The 16,940-nt window shown below is 43.8% G+C and overlaps 1 protein-coding gene across 1 annotated transcript in view; it reads right to left on the reverse strand.

The window, feature by feature from the left end:
• The window catches only part of LOC149279317 (inactive rhomboid protein 1-like), a 466,620-nt gene extending 450,560 nt beyond the window's left edge, over nucleotides 1–16,060 (reverse strand). Inside the window, exon 1 of the mRNA XM_089501319.1 lies at nucleotides 15,947–16,060. Within this exon, the coding sequence (XP_089357445.1) occupies nucleotides 15,947–16,060 (114 nt within the window). The remainder of the gene's footprint in view (nucleotides 1–15,946) is intronic.
• Nucleotides 16,061–16,940: the final 880 nt, after the last annotated feature.

Raw genomic sequence — 16,940 nt, forward strand, 5'->3', positions numbered from 1 at the left:
CTTTAAAAAAAAAATAACAAAGTTGGAAAAGTTCGCTAAAGGGTCTCCAGACCCTCTTGAGAACTCTGGCTCCACTTACAGTTTGAATACAGGTACTACATTCAACCATGCAAGTCAATGGAGCCCAGTTTTCTAATCACAATGTGATTAGTAAAATATTTTAAAAATATGGGAGGAAAAAAAACAGGTAACATTTAAATTATTTCAAAAATTATGAGCAAGTGCTAAAATTAGCGCTGTATCTTCCAAAACATCTTGACATGGAAAGAGTTAAAGTAAAAGCATTTGAAATAAAAAAAAATAATGGTTTGATGGGGTAAATTGGAGTGGCTGGGCTCAGGCACAGACTGACCAAAATGGGGGGGTGCACTTCCCAAATGTGGCCTTTTAGCCCCCAAACACTAGACAAAAGTGTGGTATCACTGTACTCGGGAGATGCTGCTGAACACATATTGGGGTGTTTGACTTGTACCTGGAGCTATATATTTATACCTGAAGTACAATTTGTGTGAAAAAAATACAAAAAGTTACTACCACAAACTTTGGCAAAGGCTGGTGGTAGAATCTCATACATCAAAAGGGTTAAAATACTAGCATTTGAAATACCTTGGGGTGTCTAGTTTTCAAAAATATATGTTTGATGGGGTAAATTGGATTAGCCAGCTTTAAAGATGGCCCATTAGGATATGGGGGCAGTAGGACCAGATGTAAAAGTTCCTAGTTAAAAAATATGCACTTCCTAAATGTGGCATTGTACCTCCCAAAAACCTGACAAACCCATGCATGGGGGTATCACTGTAGTTGGGAGTTGTTGCTGAACACATATTGGGGTCTTGTTTGAAAGTGACATACAGCAGGAGCTGTAAATCCATACCTGAAGCGCAATTTTTGTGATTAAAAAAAACACAAAATAAATTACTACCACACATTTTGACAAAGGGTGTTAGTTTTTTTGGTTTGTTTTTTTTTGAACATGAAATTTTTATTGAGATTTACACGTTGATGGACACATCACAATGTGAGATGGTAAATGCACAAAGAAAAAAAAAACAATTGGAGAGTTCACAATACATAACGACCAAAACTCGCCTAGTACAGGCAGAAAAGGAGTGACATGCATATAAAAGTAGCAACTGGACTGCCAGTAAAATTTTCAAAATTTTCTAAATGTGATGAACCAATGAAAACACACAATCCAAGAAGAGGATAGGAGAAGAAAAGAGAGAAGAAAGAAGAGAGAAGAAAAAAAAAAAAAAAGGGAAGGGAAGAAGGGAGGGGGAGGGGAGATAAGGACACAGCCATCACGAGTCAGTGATTGCCTTTGTGTACCAGGGAGTACGCATATTCCCCAGAAGAAGGCCACCTGCCACAGGAGGGAACGTGTGCGTATAATAGTCGTCCCAAGCCTCCCAGGTGGAGTGAAAAAGATGCAACGTGTTAGAGGCCGTATGTGCCATTTGTTCATATATAAGGGTCGTGGTGATGGAGTATAACACCTCTCGGATCGTGGGGGTGGGGGAATCCTTCCATTTACGAGCAATGCAGATCTTTGCTGCAAGCAAAACATGCGCTAAAAGTTTCCTACATGGCGCCTCTAGCGACGGTGGGAACATGTCAAGTAAAGCCACCTCAACCCCCTCATCTACAGGAATGTGCAGCAATTGAGTAATCAGACGGAAGACATGCTTCCAAAATGAACGAAGGACAGGGCACGCCCACCAGACATGTAACATAGTGCCCACCTCACCGCACAGCCTCCAACAGAGCGGGGATGAAGAAGGATACATTTTAGCCAGAGTAGCAGGTACATAGTACCAGCGAAACAAAACTTTGCAATTGGTTTCGAAATGAGTGGCATTCCGGGACACACCCTGGAAGTTCGCAAGGGCATCATACCACAACCCGACGTCATAGGTGCGACCAAGCTCTTTCTCCCATTGTAACATATACGTGAGTTTGACCCCAGACCCATGACCCAGCAGAGCCGCATAACAAAAGGAGATAGCCTTCGGGACATTAGGCGCCTTTCGGCAAACCGTGAGAATCGGTGAGGTGGAAGCGGAAAGGGCAGAGCGATCCAGGCGCGTAAGGAGAACATAAAGGGTGTTAGTTTAATTAGTGCATGGAAAGGGTTAAAATACCAGCATTTTAAATACCTTGAGGTGTCTAGTTTGCATTGGCCGGCTTTAAAGATACCCGAAATGGAACATGGGGGAAGAATTACCAGATTTGAAAATAAATGGTTTTGAAATAGCAAAAAGTGATTTGTACTTATTGCCCGATAACTTGCAGAAGAAAGCAAAAAAAACATAAAAACATGGGTATTTCTAAATTCAGGACAAATAGTAGAATCTATTTAGCAGGGGTTTTTTTATAGACATATATAACACAAACATACTGTCAGGAACTGAGTCCATACAGACGACTGTAAAGACCCAGAGCGCCCAAAGATTGTGTTCAGGAGTTGTTGCGCAGTAGCGGAGATGGACAGGGCCTGGTGCAGGGCGACTGCACTCTCCCAGGTGGGCATCTAGGGTTGAGCAGCTACATCCCAGCACCCTGACATATATAACACAAACATATGTTAAAATGCATATTATGGGGCAGAGTGGCATATAGGGAGGTATAAGGCATTCCAGGAGGCAGAGTGGCATTAAGGGAGTTAAAAGGCATTGTATAGAGCACTCTCCCTCCAGAAATGCCTTATACCCCTATATGCCACTCTGGCATTTAGGGGGTTAAAAGGCATATTATGGGGCAGAGTGGCATATAGGGAGGTATAAGGCATTTCAGGAGGCAGAGTGCTCTATTAAATGCCCCCTTAACGCCACTCTGCCTCCTGAAATGCCTTATACCTCCCTATATGCCACTCTGCACCATAATATGCCTTTTAACCCCCTAAGTGCCAGAGTGGCATATAGGGGTATAAGGCATTCCAGAAATGCCCTATGCCCCCATTTAACACACACACACGCACACACATGCACACACACACACACTTACCGGTGCTTCCAATTTCCTGCTGTATTGCCGGGGCAGCGGGTTGACATCTCCTTCCGCTGCAACCGGAAGGAGGTGGAGTTGGCAGCGGGGGTTTGTCTGCGTCCGTCGCGCATACCTTCCCCGGCTGTCAGAGATCAGAGTTCCCCGCACCGATGCGGGGAACTCTGATCTCTGACAGTCGGGGAAGGTATCCGCGACGGACACAGACAACCCCCGCTGCTAGCCACACCTCCTTCCGGCTGCAGCGGACGTTGTCTACGCGGATCACGTAGACGTCAACCCGCTGCCCCGGCAATACAGCAGGAAGCACCGGTAAGTGTGTGGGGGGGGGGAGACAGGAGGATCCAGGTCCCCTGCAGCGGTGCGGGGGATCTGGATCTTAGTCTCATAATCAGACCCCTATTTGAGGTCTGATTGGAAGACGACCCCGGTTAGAAGACGAGGGGTATTTTTCAGAGCATTTGCTCTGAAAAAAACCTCGTCTTATAATCGAGCAAATACGGTAATTAGACCAAGGAGACCATATGTCATTATAATTAAAGAGATTTTGATTCAACAAATAAAAATATTTTTCCATATTTGCTTGATACGTTATTATCTATTTCCATCTGGGAGCTTCATCTTTCCTCCACGCTCTAGCCAAGCATATTTTTATAGATAATAAGATATTAACTGCCAGTAATTTACCGTATTTGCTCGATTATAAGACGACCCTGATTATAAGACGACCCCCCAAAATCTGAATATTAACTTAGGAAAAAAAGAAAAAGCCTGAATATAAGACGACCCCAAAGGAAAAAAGTTTTACCAGTAAATGTTAATTCATGTAAACTATTTTTTTTAATAAAAGCTATGATTGAGAAAAATATTTTTTTTTGTTTTTATTTCTTGTATTTTCCAACCTGTCCCCCAGTTACGCACATCTGCCCCCAGGCTTGCCACTCCAATATGGCACTGTGGCCCATGATATGCCTTTTAACCCTCTATATGCCACTGTGCCCCATGGTATGCCTTTTGACCCCCTATGTGCCACTCTGCCTCCAGAAATGCCTTATACCCCTATATGCCACTCTGCCTCCAGAAATGCCTTATACCCCTATATCCCATTCTGGCATTTAGGGGGTTAAAATGCATATTATGGGGCAGAGTGGCATATAGGGAGGTATAAGGCATTTCAGGAGGCAGAGTGGCATTAAGGGAGTTAAAAGGCATTGTATAGAGCACTCTGCCTCCAGAAATGCCTTATACCCCTATATGCCACTCTGGCATTTAGGGGGTTAAAATGCATATTATGGGGCAGAGTGGCATATAGGTGTATAAGGCATTTCAGGAGGCAGAGTGCTCTATTAAATGCCCCCTTAACGCCACTCCAGAAATGCCCTATGCCCCCATTTAACACACACACACACACACACACCCTATACCCCCATTTAACTAACACACACACACACACACACACACTCTCCCCTCCCCTCCCCTCTCAGCCCTCTCTTACCGGTGCTTCCAGCCGGGGCAGCGGGTTGACGTCGCCTTCTGCTGCAGCCGGAAGGAGGTGGAGTTGGCAGCGGGGGTTTGTATCCGTCCGTCGCGTATACTTTCCCCGGCTGTCAGAGATCAGAGTTCCCCGCACCGGTGCGGGGAACTCTGATCTCTGACAGTCGGGGAAGGTTTGCGCGACGGACGCAGACAACCCCCGCTGCTAGCCACACCTCCTTCCGGCTGCAGCGGACGTTGTCTACGCGGATCGCGTAGACGTCAACCCGCTGCCCCGGCAATACAGCAGGAAGCACCGGTAAGTGTGTGTATGATGGGGGGGGGGTGAGACAGGAGGATCCAGGTCCCCTGCAGCGGTGCGGGGGATCTGGATCTTAGTCTCCTAATCAGACTCTATTTGAGGTCTGATTAGAAGACGACCCCGATTAGAAGACGAGGGGTATTTTTCAGAGCATTTGCTCTGAAAAAAACCTCGTCTTATAATCGAGCAAATACGGTACATGCACTACATGAAGAGGGTAGGGCCAGATGAAAAAGCCAGGTATAAGAATGGACGGAAAGGCTGCATTTAGATATATATGAGAGAAGCCTGGAAGTTTCCAGCTTAATATTTTCCAATTTGCAACATGCCCACCAAATATGGAGTTGAGTCCCCTCCTCATAACCACATCTCCAACATAAGTTGGAGTTTGAATCAGAAAATTTACTTAAGGGAGAAGGGACTAAATATCATCTATGTAGCATTTTAAAAAACATCTCCTGAATATTAATTGAATGTACCGCAGTCCTAACTTGTGACCACATGTCAGCCCAGCTTTCCATCGAAAGCCTTCTCTACATCTAAAGCCAAGACAGAGGGAGTAAGAGTATAATGAACTTGCGAAATCAGATCTAATAATCTTCTCCATTTCTACCACTGACATTTAGCAGGTTTTTACATTAGCTTTTTTTTGGATTTTTCAGGTAAAAGTCAGAAAATTTGGGGGTTTTTTTCACATTTTTCATCTTTTTTTTTTTTTTATAGGGATAATATGGTCAAAAATGGTATCTGAAGAAAAACCCTTCTTGTCCTGAAAAACACAATATATAACCTAAATGAGTGAGGAGAAAATTACATCTAAACACGAGCACCGCAAAAGTGTTAAAACAGCTTTGATCCCAAAGGGTACAAAAAGTAAAAAACAGCCTGGTCCTTAGATATTGGTGTGTTTCCAAATAAACAGAGCCCTGTTTTCACCTCAACATTAGTGCTGTATGATGCTTGGGGTGGGCTGCTATGATACTTTATTGTCCTTTTCAGGACAATAGCCACACTGTGTAGCTAAGCTTCAGTCACATACATAATTATACCTGATCACTTGTCAGTGACATTTAAAGTCACTGATTATTGATTGCTCTCCCTGATCAATATCAGTGGCCTCAACTTGTCACTTACAAGTGATCAGATATATATATAAAAAATATTTTAAAAAGTAAAAAAATTCAAATACGCATGTTCCAGTTTTGACTCCACAATGTCTGAGAAACATGACTTATTCATGTGGGGTATTGATGTCCACGGGGGGAATGTGTTACTGAACACAAATCAAGACCTATTTTGTTCTTTCACATAAACATAGCGAAACTGTAAAGTGGATGTGAAAAAAAATTAAATATGGGACGTCTACTGTGTCTCAAACGAGACCTAGACCAACAAACTTATCTGTCTAAATTCCATGTTTGAAAACTGTAATCCACGTTTCAATTTTGAACTCTCAGTGCCAAAGAGACATGCCCTACCCAAGCATTTGGGGTAATCCTGTACTCGAGGTGTGTTTCTGAATACAATTCACCCGTATGCAGGGGGAAAAAACTACTGAAATACTGTGAATGGGACTAATCAAAAGTGTTAAAATGTCCCTTATTAAAATACTTTGGGATGTCAACTTTAAAAAAAATATATTTTTGTTTAGCAGTTTTTCTTTTTCTGGCCACTATTGGGGCATACCATATATTTTTTTTAAATCTTGTTTAGAAACAGCGATGGGCATCATTGATATTTTACTAAATGCCAAAATAAATGAAAATACTAGGCATATGTGGTGTTTCCAAAATCAGGACAAATACCCAAGTACACTTTTTTCATTTGTACTGGTTATATATAGTTTTTATATGTGAAACTGTGATTTTTTTCCCTTTTCTTTCTAATTGTTCCCACATTTTTAGATATGTTTCATACTAAATGATGGTTTATATATATATATATATATATATATATATATATATATATATATACAATATGTGTGGGTGCACTAAATGAGTTAGTGGGCAATCGGAGATGAATACAGTCAAATGCACAAAAAAGTGCTCTGATCAACTAGTGCAAACATGGTAAAAAAAAAAAACCTGGCCCTGAAGGGGTTTAGCCACATCCCCTGATTACGGTAATAATAAGAGAGCCACATATTACATATAGTTACATAGTTACATAGGCTGAAAAAGACATGCCTCCATCAAGTTCAGCTATTCCCACATCTGTTAATTTCTGTTGCTGTTGATCCAAAAGAAGACAAAAAAATCCAGTTTAAGAATAGATTTCCAGAAAATGGTTTGTATTACACTTGGGCACCAGGGGGCTCTTCATCTTCATGCTCGTCTTCGGCAATAAAAAAAAATCTTCGTATTCCGCGAATATTAGCCCGTTCCTGTCTTCTCTTCAGGCGAATATTCGTGGACATTCTTCGTGTTCGTTTTTTCTTTGTTTTTCCGGTTAAAGGGTTAATACGGGGTTAACGCGTACCGCAGCAGCTCTGGCGTCAGGAGTTTAAATGAGCACCCTGCCACATATGGCTAATATATGTCCGGACAGAATGCTGCCTTCTATTGGTTATACATTGAGTAGTATTGTTCCATATGCTTGAAATCCAAAGTTATTATGCTACTGAATACATCTAACCAACAGAGGGCAGCATTCTGTCCGAACATATATTATGTGATTTATTATGGAATTTATTCAAATAAAATATATTCCATGATCCTTTCGTGTAATGGTTTAATACAAAAAAAACCCCCCAAATAAATAGAAAAAAATAGTTTGCAAGTTCGACAGAATTAATGTCCGCGAGTGCGGACATTTAACTTTTGCAGCGGGGAGACCAGCGGATCATGGGAATATATTTTTTTAAATAATTAATAAATGAAAATGAGCACACTACCACATATGGCTAATATATCTTCGGACAGAATGCTGCCCTCTGTTGGTTATACATTGAGTAGCATAATAATTTATTATGCTACTCAATGTATCTTACCATTAGAGGGCAGCATTGTGTCCGAATTTATAATAAGTTATTATGCTAAGTTAAATGTCTGTACCAGCGACTTTGTTGGTCACTGGCACGGACATTTGACTGACACAGCGGGGAGACCAGTGGTGTCCCCGCCGTGTCAGTTAAATGTCCGTACCAGCGACTTTGTTGGTCGTTGGCACGGACTTTTAACTGTTGCAGCAGGGTCCCAGGTTTTTTTTTCTGTTTTTTTTTCTTACTAGTGGTAAGGGGCCGTGCGAGTGAGCCTATTGGTTGCTTGCACGCCCTTTAACCTACGGATTTCTGCGTTATCCAACGCAGCATTGCAGGGGTTAACAGGAGCGGAAATCAGGAGTTAAAAAGGCCGTGCGAGTGAGCCTATTGGTCACCTGCAGGGACTTCCTCTGGCATCAACCAATTGGTTGATGCCAGAGGAAGACCCTGCAGGCGACCAATAGGCTCACTCGCACTGCCCTGTGGATTTCCGCTTCAGACAACTCCTACGATGCCGTGAAGATAAGGGAGGCTAGATGGGGAAGGGACCGGGGAGATTAGTAGACGAAGACGATCACGAAGATTCTTCGTGTGTGTCTTCGTCTTCGCCTACGTTTTACCGGCACTGTATTCTCTTCTACGTTTCTTCGGAAGGAACAAAAAAACGGACTCTTCGTGTTCGTTTTCATGTTCGCCCGAAGACAAATGGACAAGTCTAGTTTGTATTGGCCCCTAATATATTTGAATAATGCTATAATATCCCCGCTTTTTCTAAACTTAACAGATTTACATTTGTTAACCTTTCTTCATAACTAAAGTGTTCCATTCCTTTTATTAATTTTGGAGCCCGCCTCTGTACTTTTTCTAGTGCTATAATATCCTTCTTTAGAATAGGTGCCCAAAATTGCACAGCATAGTCAAGGTGTGATCTTACCATTGATTAATAAAGAGGCAAAATTATATTTTTATCCCGCGAATTGATGCCCCTTTTTATACATGACAATATCTAACGGGCCTTGGCAACTGTTGACTGACATTGCACATTGTTCCCTAGTTTGTTGTCTATAACAATTCCCAAATCCTTCTCGTTTGTTGTTATCCCTAATTTGCTATTGTTTAGGGTGTAAGTTGCTTGTGCATTTCTTTCCCAGAAGTGCATAACTTTGCATTTATCTACATTAAATTTCATCTGCCATTTGTATGCCCAGTCCCCCAGTCTAAATCCCTCTGCAGCTCACGTTGTGTTACTTTACATAGTGTAGTGTCATCTGTAAACACAGAAACATGACATTCAACACCATTTAGAAATATGTTGAATAAAATTGGTCCAAGAACAGAACCCTGAGGGACACCACTTACCACTTGTCCAGCTTGAAAATGTACCATTTAGGACAACTCTCTGTAGCATTAGCCAATGTTCATCTAGACTAATTTCTTTCAGTTTGAATACTAACCTATAGTGTGGGACCGTGTCAAATACCATGGCAAAAACCAAGTAGATTACATCCACTGCAACATCTACACTTGTACTTACTTTGTTGTAGAATGCAATTAATTTAGTTTGACATGACCTATGTTTCATAAAACCATGCTGATTTTTGTCAATAACACTGTTCTTCCCAATGAATTCCTGAATATTATCCCTTAATAATACTTTCCCAGCCATAGAAGTTAAGCTCACAGGTCTATAATTTCCAGTTTGAGCCCTTTTTGAATATAGGAACCACAACTGCCTTCCTCCAATCCTCTGATAGAATTCCTTTTCCACATGTTGAAGTCCTTCAAGGGAGCTGGTTTTTTTTCTTTTAACTCCTACTTAAAATAGCCTACTTAGTTACAGTTATTTAGGCTGAAAAAAAAGACATGTGTCCATCAAGTTCAGCCTTTCCTATATCTGTTAATTTGTTGCTGTTGATCCAAAAGAAGGCAAAAATTTGCAATATTGCTTAATATTTGACTTTAGCTCATTGTTAACATACAAGCATACTCCTCCTCCCTTCCTGCTTTTTCTGTCCTTCCTATATAACTTACAACCTTTTAAGTTAACTGCCCAGTCATGGGTCTCATCCCACCATGTTTCTGTTATGCATATTACCGTATTAGCTCGATTATAAGACGACCCTGATTATAAGGCGACCCCCCAAATCTGAATATTAATTTAGGAAAAAAAGAAAAAGCCTGAATATAAGACGACCCTATAGGAAAAAAGTTTTACCAGTAAATGTTAATTCATCTAAACTATTTTTTTTAATAAAAGCTACGATTGAGAAAAATATTTTGGTTTTATTTCCTTCTATTTTCCAACCTGCCCACCAGTTATGCACATCTACCCCAGAAATGCCTTATACCCCCGATATGCCACTGTGCCCCATGATATGCCTTTTAACCCTCTAAATGCCACTGTGCCCCATGATATGCCTTTTAACCCTATATGCCACTGTGCCTCCAGAAATGCCTTATACCCCTATATGCCACTCTGGCATTTAGAGGGTTAAAAGGCATATTATGGGGAAGAGTGGCATATAGGGAGGTTTAAGGCATTCAGGAGGCAGAGTGGCGTATAGAGGGTTAAAAAGGCATTTATGGAGGCAGAGTGGCATTAAGGGGGTTAAAAGGCATTTCAAAGAGCATTCTGCCTCCAGAAAGGCCTTATGCCCCCCATTTAACACTCCCCCCCCAAACTTACCGGTGCTTCTGACTTCCCCGTCATGTAGCCGGGGCAGCGTGTAGAGCCCACGCACTTACGCTGCAGCCGGAAGGAGGCGCCTCCTTCCTGCTGCAGCGGAAGTTGTCTACGCGAATCGCGTAGACATCTACACGCTGCCCCAACTACACACCGGGAACTCAGAAGTACCGGTAAATGGGGCGGGGGGGGGAGACAGGAGGATCCAGGTCCCCTGCAGCTGCTTGGGATCTGGATCTTAGTCGTCTCATAGTCAGACCTATTTGAGGTCTGATTATAAGACGACCCCGATTATAAGACGAGGGGTATTATAAGACGAGCAAATGCTCTGAAAAAAACCTTGTCTTATAATCGAGCAAATATGGTATATCGTATTGCTTAGTGTATGCTATTGCCTCTAGTTCTGAGAATTTTTATTAATACATACCTCCTCTGTTCTGATCTTGCCCCTCCTCCCATCTCCACCCCCCTTGCTCTGATCTGAAGCCCCTCTCCTTTCTGCGCTATCTCCATTTTCAAGATCTCTGTGTCCCTCCCCCCCTTCCACTAGTTTAAAAACCCCTCCAGCCTTCTAGCCATCCTCTCCCCTAGCACAGCAGACCCTCTTCCATCACCACTATAAAGATTGTACCCAAGTGCAAAATCAGCCCAGTGCTCTAGAAAGCCAAAACCCTCCTTCCTACACCATGACTTTAGCCACGCATTTACCTCCCTGATCTCCCGCTGCCTTTCTACTGTTGCGCGTGGCACAGGTAATATTTCTGAAAATACTACCTTGGAGGTCCTTTTCTTCAGTTTATCTCCTAATTCCCTGAAATCATTCTTTAGGATCTTCCATTTTCCACTGACTTTGTCATTGGTACCAATATGGACCATGACAACCAGGTCTTCCCCAGCCCCTCCCAATAATCCATCCACTCTGTCAGCAACATGCCGGACCCGAGCACCCGGGAGACAGCAAACTGTCCGGTTGAGCCTATCTACTCTCTTAATAATAGAGTCCCCTACCACCACAACCTGTCTAGCCTTTCTTACGCTCTCAACCCCACTCATACTAGATGGGCTGTTCCCTCCACTGTTATAAGGAACAGCTTCCTCCAGTATAGCTACTCCTGAGCTGATGCACCCAACATCTTTACTCAAGCGGGCAAATCTGTTAGGCTGCACAAGGTCAGGACTAGCTAAACCTTTCCTCTTTCCTCCCCCTCTACCACCACATGTAACTGTTACCCAGCTACATGCCTGTTCCCCAGCTGACTTATCTCCTCCCTCTTCACTACCTGCACCCACTAAACTCTGCTTAGTGCAGACTCCTTTCAAGATTGTCTATCCCTCTCAAAGTTGCAATTTGCTTCTCCAGATCTCTAATACGTGCTTCCAGAGAAACCACTTGCTCACACCTGCCACAGAGGTATGGACCCTGGACGGATTCATCCAGCCATGCATACATGAAGCAAGATGTGCATTGAGTCAGATCATCAATCTTGCTAACTCCCATAACCATACTCACAATCAAGTATAAGAAAAAAATAAATAATTGAGAATCTACAAAATAACAGTTAAACAAAAATACCCATCAAAAATAAACAGTTAAAAGTACAGAACTAAAGTTCAACAAAAACAGTCCAATAAATATATAGCAGTATAAATACAGTACCTTGTGGAACCTGTGGAAACTCCTGTTTCTTTTTAACTGCTACTTAAAATAGCCTACTTGGAAAGAGAGTATCTCAATGCAGAAGCAACTCAAGTGAGCAAGCTCTGTGAGTTACTTGGGGCATTATATAGATAAACCCACACAGGTGAAACTAGGAAACCACTCCCCTCAATTAACTGAGCTGCAGCACACAGAAGAAAAGAAACACACCAAAAATAAAGCACCCAAAACAGATGACCGAGTAATTGAATGCAACCAAATAAAGCTTTTTCCACTAGTTGTACTCCTCCAAGGGAACTCCTGTTTCTTTTTAACTGGTACTTAAAATAGCCTACTTGGAAAGAGAGTATCTCAATGCAGAAGCAACTCAAGTGAGCAAGTTCTGTGAGTTACTTGGGGCATTATATAGATAAACCCACACAGGTGAAACTAGGTAACCACTCCATCTCAATGCAGAAGCAACTCAATTCAAAAGAGACTATATCTATGTAGAAGCAACTTCACATATCTATCTTTTATTACCCTACATTACAGTTTTTTTAACACTACTGGCTTGGTTGAGTTTGTGGATAGTATATATTTTTTCTGCTTGTATTGGTAGGGCTAGGGATACTGAAGTTGTTTTTACCACTGTTTCCAGTGCAGTATAGATTGAGATGCCTTTGGGTATCACTAATACATTGTGGATGGCAGGGGTATGACCGTGTCACTGGGCTCCCATTAAATTGTATTGATTTTATCATGTTTCAGTCAATTTTTATTTTGTTTAGAAGGGGAGAAACGTCCCTCCCTCCTTCCTCTGATCTGTCTGTGCTGATCACACTGTGGTCAGCAAGCAGGGCTCCATAGACTTGCATTGCTGATCACAATATGTGCAATCAGAGATCCCATCAGGGTCTAAACAGAACCTCCTGGTTATCTCCTGTCCTCCAGTACCCTTCAAAGGGTGTCAGCATCGACATCTACTTGAAGAGAATGCCCGATCACGTGATATGGAATTCCTTACATAATGGTGTACCATCGCTCAGTCACACATGATCAGTTGACAGGAAGCCAATGATGCTGGCTTCAGCCGACAGAGGAGAGTCCATGCTGTTAATAGACAGCCTGATACCCCATGCAACAGCAAGGAGATTTCCAAAGGGCTTTCTGGCACCCTTTTTTGTGGCTATATCTGTAAGTGTCACGAACCGAGGACACAGGTAGATAAGGAGCCCAGGTGCAGGGGATACGAGGGGCTCTGTCTGTACCCCACGATGCATGATGGCTTGGGGTTGGTACAGAAAGGCGCAGGAAATAACTCAAAGACAGAAGATGCGGATTAAGAGTTGTATTGCATATGATGGTACAATATATATATATATATATATATATACAAAGAAAGTCACTTGGCAGGAAGCCCTCTCGTTGGGGCACACACGGCAGGAAGCCCTCTCGTTGGGGCACACACGGCAGGAAGCCCTCGGGATGGGGCACACACGGCAGGAAGCCCTCGGGATGGGGCACACACGGCAGGAAGCCCTCGGGATGGGGCACACACGGCAGGAAGCCCTCGGGTTGGGGCACACACGGCAGGAAGCCCTCTCGTTGGGGCACACACGGCAGGAAGCCCACTTGCAGGGCACACGGAAGGAAGCCCACTTGCAGGGCACACGGCATGACTAGAAGCCCTCTTCCAGGGCGCACGGCTAGAAGCCCTCTTGCAGGGCACACGGCTAGAAGCCCTCTTGCAGGGCACACGGCTAGAAGCCCACTTGCAGGGCACACGGCTAGAAGCCCACTTGCAGGGCACACGGCTAGAAGCCCACTTGCAGGGCACACGGCTAGAAGCCCACTTGCAGGGTACTCGGTTTGGGAGTCCACTTAGTGGGGCACTGACCGCAACTCAGGAACACGGCAGGTTGCCCACTTGCAGGGCACACGGCAGGTTGCCCACTTGCAGGGCACTCGGTTTGGGAGTCCACTTAGTGGGGCGCTGGCCGCAACTCAGGAACACGGCAAGAGACAAAGCAGGAGCAGATCAGGAAGCAAAGCAGGAAGCAAAGCAGGAAGCAAAGCAGGAAGCAAAGCAGGAAGCAAAGCAGGTAGTCCTCAAACGTCAATGTCAAGGCCCAGACTGCAGTGCTGGGCAGGTTTATAAAGGCTGTCTTGATCATGAAATCAACTGCAGCTGGACCTGATAACCAGTCTAAGTGGTTCTGAGTGGCAAGGGCGGCCACTAGTGGCTGAAAACGTAAAATGAGTAATACAAAGTTTAACCAAGTCCATACAGCGAAGGGTGAACGTTACATACCCCCACCGCAAGGAGCAGCCTCCGGATGCTCACAGACCTGTGGTCTCATCATCATTCTTTGTGTCTGGGTCTTGGTCTCTGTGTCCACCACCAATTCCAGTACTGCAGGTATCCCCGTGGACTCCTTGTATTGGCCTTGACATTCTGTCACGAACCGAGGACACAGGTAGATAAGGAGCCCAGGTGCAGGGGATACGAGGGGCTCTGTCTGTACCCCACGATGCATGATGGCTTGGGGTTGGTACAGACAGGCGCAGGAAATAACTCAAAGACAGAAGATGCGGATTAAGAGTTGTATCGCATATGATGGTACAATATATATATTGAAAGTGACAAAGAAAGTCACTTGGCAGGAAGCCCTCTCGTTGGGGCACACACGGCAGGAAGCCCTCTCATTGGGGCACACATGGCAGGAAGCCCTCTCGTTGGGGCACACACGGCAGGAAGCCCTCTCGTTGGGGCACACACGGCAGGAAGCCCTCGGGATGGGGCACACACGGCAGGAAGCCCTCGGGATGGGGCACACATGGCAGGAAGCCCTCGGGATGGGGCACACACGGCAGGAAGCCCTCGGGTTGGGGCACACACGGCAGGAAGCCCTCGGGTTGGGGCACACACGGCAGGAAGCCCACTTGCAGGGCACACGGCAGGAAGCCCACTTGGCAGGGCACACGGCATGACTAGAAGCCCTCTTGCAGGGCACACAACTAGAAGCCCTCTTCCAGGGCACACGGCACGGCTAGAAGCCCTCTTGCAGGGCACACGGCTAGAAGCCCACTTGCAGGGCACACGGCTAGAAGCCCACTTGCAGGGCACACCGCTAGAAGCCCACTTGCAGGGTACTCGGTTTGGGAGTCCACTTAGTGGGGCACTGGCCGCAACTCAGGAACACGGCAGGTTGCCCACTTGCAGGGCACACGGCAGGTTGCCCACTTGCAGGGCACTCGACTTGGGAGTCCACTTAGTGGGGCGCTGGCCGCAACTAAGGAACACGGCAGGTTGCCCACTTGCAGGGCACTCGACTTGGGAGTCCACTTAGTGGGGCGCTGGCCGCAACTCAGGAACACGGCAAGAGACAAAGCAGGAGCAGATCAGGAACCAAAGCAGGAACCAAACAGGTAGTCCTCAAACGTCAATGTCAAGGCCCAGACTGCAGGGCTGGGCAGGTTTATAAAGGCTGTCTTGATCATGAAATCAACTGCAGCTGGACCTGATAACCAGTCTGAGTGGTTCTGAGTGGCAAGGGCGGCCACTAGTGGCTGAAAACGTAAAATGAGTAATCCAAAGTTTAACCAAGTCCATACAGCGAAGGGTGAACGTTACAGTAAGTATCTGTATAGAGTGAATGGGTTAATTAAGCGTAATAAAGGCTCTCTGAAATATGTAATAAAATCCATGTTTATATAGTTATCTACCATTGAAAATCATTTTGACAAATTATTTACCAAGTTTAATTGATATACAAATGCAGTATATACTTATCTTGTTTGGTTTACTTAATTATAAAGTGGTTCTACAGAATAAAAGAGAACTACCTGAACAAATGTTGGTTCTTCATTTTCATTGGTTGCCAATGGTATATCCAGTTTCAGCCATGGTGGTTTCTTCCTTTGTAAACTGCTTGTGCTTCCCCTTCTAAATTCCATCATCTTAACTTTCTTTACTCCTTAAAAAATGTAAATAAGCAATCATTAACAATAGACTCTATGCATCATGTGCACTTTAATGTTTACTGCATGATCCCTTTATATTTTCATGTTGTCCTTTTTTTTTGCAAATGCATGGTGGAATTTTGAAGAATCTCCCTGTGGTGTTAAACCAAATATAAAAATATAACACAAGGGTTCGTCTACTCTAACAGATATTTAATAAGAGACAAAAACACAGTAACATACAATAAATGAGTGACAGCCCAACATACAATGCAACACTTTCCAAGACTAACCTGCAACCTAAAGGTCCAACATAACCCAACACACCACGATTGCCCCATCCATGCAGGATGGTGGGCAGAGAGAGATTGAACTAAGATTTTGCATTCACCAGGCATATTGAATCACTGTAGGTGTGCACTCATTAACATATCAAAAGACACATGTGATACAGGAAGCGTTCAACTGGCAAAAACATTGACAACAATACTTGTTATGTCATCACAGTCACCATAAGCATTTGGCGGGCTGCAACAGTGGCAAGAAATGACAGACCATGGAGGAAGGCTGCAAATTCTAGGTCAAGTGAGTTTTTTCTTTAATTTTGAAAAATGCATATTAAAAGTACTTTAATATGTATACTTCTATAATGGGGTGTCAGTGATTCTAGGTGTCCCTTTAATGTTAGTTATTCTACAACATGATCTGGAAATTTGCAACTTTAGCATACTTTAACCTTTTTTCTTGGGCTGTATGTATTTCTAAATAAAAATAAATATTAAACACAAGTATCCGTCCACTAAAACCCCTAGTATTACCCTATTATGCTGACCACAATTTGTGTTTTTTTTCCAACAGTGTATCTCTCCTGTTGGAA

Source organism: Sceloporus occidentalis, unplaced genomic scaffold (assembly GCF_023333645.1).
Source record: "Sceloporus occidentalis isolate IW3139 unplaced genomic scaffold, rSceOcc1.0.p SCAF_171, whole genome shotgun sequence".
NCBI classification, from domain to species: domain Eukaryota; kingdom Metazoa; phylum Chordata; class Lepidosauria; order Squamata; family Phrynosomatidae; genus Sceloporus; species Sceloporus occidentalis.